Source organism: Bufo bufo, chromosome 5 (assembly GCF_905171765.1).
Source record: "Bufo bufo chromosome 5, aBufBuf1.1, whole genome shotgun sequence".
Lineage (NCBI taxonomy): Eukaryota > Metazoa > Chordata > Amphibia > Anura > Bufonidae > Bufo > Bufo bufo.
The window spans coordinates 457,114,151-457,118,143 of NC_053393.1; the positions used below are offsets into that span (position 1 = coordinate 457,114,151).

At 43.1% G+C, this 3,993-nt stretch overlaps 1 protein-coding gene across 1 annotated transcript; it reads right to left on the reverse strand.

The window, feature by feature from the left end:
* Positions 1-589: 589 nt before the first annotated feature.
* LOC121002572 (DNA damage-regulated autophagy modulator protein 1-like) lies at positions 590-2,307 on the reverse strand. The gene is made up of 6 exons (XM_040434015.1): positions 2,178-2,307; positions 1,842-1,984; positions 1,455-1,626; positions 1,025-1,086; positions 779-865; positions 590-670 (listed from the first exon to the last, which is right to left on the reverse strand). The coding sequence occupies exons 1-6, from the start codon at positions 2,305-2,307 to the stop codon at positions 590-592; spliced, it is 675 nt and encodes a 224-aa protein (XP_040289949.1).
* Positions 2,308-3,993: the final 1,686 nt, after the last annotated feature.

Here is a 3,993-nt window from a genome sequence, read left to right on the forward strand (position 1 = left end):
ATTATACCCAGAAAATTTGAAGGAAATCTAACCCTGCCATTAGCACCTTCATCTTTTTCCTTCCAGAGCTTGGACTGATCACCCCTATGAAGTTCCCCGGTCTTTATTGGGTAACATTAGTTACAATACATTCCCTACAATAAAGAGGCTCGGACACATTGTTAGCTACCTCATGTATTGACTCATTTATTAACAGGCCAGTGGTTTTGAAATGGCCCTGATGATGGTGAACCCCCAACTCATCCTTCAACACTCAGGAAAGGAAAAACCCCCTAGTGGAGGAAACCTCCAGGGAACCATGGCTGAAGGACTGCCCTTCCCCTGGGCAAGGGGGTAAAAACCATCATTTGAGATGAGGTAGCTATGGAAAGTCCGGGTAATTGTCACATCCAGTATTTGGAAATTCTGCTAGATGTTGAATCCAGAAAATCCGGTAAATGTCAAATCCGGTATTAGGAAAGTCCGGTAAAATGTCACATCCAGTATTGAGGACAGAGACCAAGCCTGGAATCTGCCTCTTGATCCAGAAGATTCATGTCCAGCAATGTCATGATGGTTTCAGTTGTCTTGGCGCTCCACCCCTTGGATCTTATTGGGGGTTTTCAGGGTCCTGGGTCTTTTCTCTCAGGCCAATGGAGACACCTTCTCGTGACAACGTTAAAGACAAACGCTGAGAAAAAAGAATAAAGACCATTAATTATAAAACAGCTCTATATAATATATTACTTCTCTGAAATGTTTCTGGAGCACATTAGACCTTGATACGACATCTACTCACCTGGAAATCTGTATAGTTCAGTAGTTGGTGTATTATCAGGCCAAGGAATCCAGTCCACTCGGCCACCATGCCTGTCCTGGTGTAGATCTGCAGAAGACAGAATAGAGGATTAGTGCCTGGCGGTACTCACCAGGGACTCTATATGGAGTGAGATGGTAAGATGGAGGTGAGATAGGAGCTTTTATATTACTGTTACACGGGAAAGATGTAGATTATACAAGACGGTGAAAAGTTGCATGAACTCACCTCTTCACATCGGCCAGTACATGGAAGAAGCTGAAAGTAGCCGATGGTCATACACACAGAAACTGGAAGGACGAGTTAAGGACAAGTAACAGAATTAATTCTATTATTATAGTGTTTCCTATACTGTGATGTCTGATCTGTGCTACAATGGGGTCAAAGGAAGCGAATAATCTTAGTTGCCAACAGTCCCAAATTTGCCAAAATGTTTCCAAATTTTCAGAGACAATCTCTCTGTAAATTTGGGTTGTCCTGGGCTGAAAAATGGGTGGGGCTTAGTTTAACTCCACCAATGAGTGAGCGTGACCTGACAATTTAAGGGGGTGGGTAGCTTGACCCAAATTTACTAACGGCAGTAATGATGGTAAGTACGTATGTGTAAGTGTATCCAGCACACAACATGGCACTGTACCAGTCAGCTATAAGAGGATACAGGTCAGCAGGCCCACAATGGGCACCAAGGTTGATGCCAATCTAATGTGGCATAGGCGGCGACTGCTGAAGGATTTCTTGTACAGGCATACAGCTTGACCTAGGTTGTAAACGGCACAAAAGAAAAATGCCGGTCCTGCGCCGATCCTGTGGACTGTAGGACTGATCCTCATCTAGAACAAAAGCAGAGGAATAAATGTCATCAATATGGACGTCATGAAGATCTGAGAATACAGAACCGCAGAGGCCGCAGGTGGTGTAATTATACAGGGGCAGTAATACATAAGAATAGTCACCAGGGCGCGTCATTGTATTTATACACATCTCTTGACTTCAAGCGATGTCCCCTCTGTATTACTAGTCCTGAGACCTCTGTATATAAACCTACCGAAACTATGGCGGTCACAATGGTCCCAATGCAGCCCATCCATGCAACGACATAGAGGATTCTCTGGCAGATGATATGTCGCCTCTCTGATTGTTCAGACCGGATGATCATGAACCGGTACATGATGGAAGCGTTGCCAGCTCCTGAAATAGACAATACATGGGATCAGCCGGGAACGTCCATAGACACTTGTGATAACCTCAAGGACTCAGTGATTATTATAATCTCCAGTGATGGCCGCCGCTCAGCAGTGAATAGTGATTAGGGAGATAACGTCATCACTGATCGCTGGAGCCGCTGATCTCCTCATGATGTTGTCTCTCTAAATCCACTTACCAAAAAGGGCAGATATTAAGAAGACCACTGTAAAGACCACCGATTCGGGGAATATTCGTCCCGTGTCACTGAGAAAGAAAGCAAAATATTGGGTGTTATTAGGACACAAACGGCAGCAGGATTGCGTCATGTCTTCTAATAGCAGAGGAGACTTTATTTCCTTCCATTGTAATCATCCTCCATAATATGATCTAATGTCCAGACACAAATAGAAGACAAACAACAATGGGGAAGATATTATGGAGCCGTTGCTCATAGCAACCAGTGAGATTGCAACTCTAAAAAATTATTAAGAAAGAGACATTTTCTACAAAAAGTTACTTTTTGCACTCTTAAGCCATTTCCAAAAAGTGGGTGTGGTTTAGGTGGGTTTAGCAGGAGGGGGCGGGCCTCTGCAAACTGGCAAATTTCCACATGAAATAGTTGGTGCAATTTTAATTTTTTATTTTTTTTGTGCATGGGGGTCAGAGATGCTCCTAATTTATTATGAGGCTTGTGCATCTCACTCCAGTGCAGATTAGATGAGGGCCGGGGCATGAAACCTCAGTCTTCATAGATTCCCCCACCCCCAAATGTGATGTTTTCTATACTAACAATTATTAGATGGAGCTTATTAATAATCCACTAATAATAATGTAATAACTTTCCAGGAATAAACTGATAATATGGTAATAACAGTAATAATACTACAGAGGAATCCCACCCCGTCCCCTCTTACCTGATGTAAGGATATTTTACATGGCCTGGGATGACAGTCAAGGCAATCAGGGCACAGATGCCCAATAGCGTCCATATGACCCAGAGGAAAAGCAAGAATGCCAAACCCCGGATCTCCATGGCGCAAAGTCAATTATTCGCTAAGCGAAAGCAAGGATTTGCTAAGCAAAGCACAAGCCGATCTGTCTCTCTCTATATCCAGAGAAAATCTGGCTGAGATAATGTCAGGCAGTGGTTTTCTAGGGCTCAGAACTCGGTGATGTCACTAGCTTCTGTGACATCATCACACATTCTGCAATCTTATTGGTCCTCGCTAGTTTATTTCATTTCATTGGTTCTCCCTTCATTGTGACATTATCTTATATACTTGAATCTGATTGGTCCTCAGTAGCTTCTGCGATGTGATTGGTGCTTCAACCTCCATACATGCCTGGATCTGATTGGTCCTCCGTATTTTTGAAATTTATGCATATGTTGCTGAGATGTTACTGGCTTTTCAAGTCTACTGAATAGAGAAGAAATTCTACTTTTATACATGTGTACCATATCACAACAGAATGAGTAAAACTGGGTTATGGACCCTGCACCCATGTGAGCCCCTCAGCCTACAATGTGTAGAGAATGAAGGGGCCATGAAAGGTGTCTCTTCTGCTGACCGTTTCAGGAGAGAAGATATCACCTCTCACTGCTCTGCGCTCCTATCCAAATTATTCCTGCTTGTAAACTTGAAAATTGAGTTTTATAGACGTTTTTGGTCAATTATTGATAATGCAATTCCAAAATTATATGGCGTATCCATTTATAGTAGTTGTCTCACACTAGTTGCCCTGTAATACTTTTGCAGCAGTGGACGCAGCAGAGTATATGGTTTCATAGTCATGTACTTTGCAGTAATGTTAATGTAATCCATTGACAAGACAGGTCAGTCCGAGTCAGTTACAGGGACGCTCTGATTTGTCTAGTAGAAGGGGTCTTGAGCAGAAGTCCCCATCTATGATGTTCAGATATGGCATATGGGTAGTGCTGTCCCAATGAGCCCACACTGGAGATACACCCATGATCTTCGGCTCCTGTCTCGTCTTTGCTACAGAATGATTTT

Excerpts from the sequence above, each read along its gene's own strand:
- LOC121002572 (XM_040434015.1), bottom strand. The coding sequence starts at position 2,307 with ATGACGCAATCCTGCTGCCGTTTGTGTCCTAATAACACCCAATATTTT. Across the intron at positions 1,087-1,454 it reads CATTGTGGGCCTGCTGACCT|TTTCTGTGTGTATGACCATC; the intron begins GTATCCTCTTAT and ends TCGTCCTTCCAG. Across the intron at positions 866-1,024 it reads GTACTGGCCGATGTGAAGAG|ATCTACACCAGGACAGGCAT; the intron begins GTGAGTTCATGC and ends TGTCTTCTGCAG.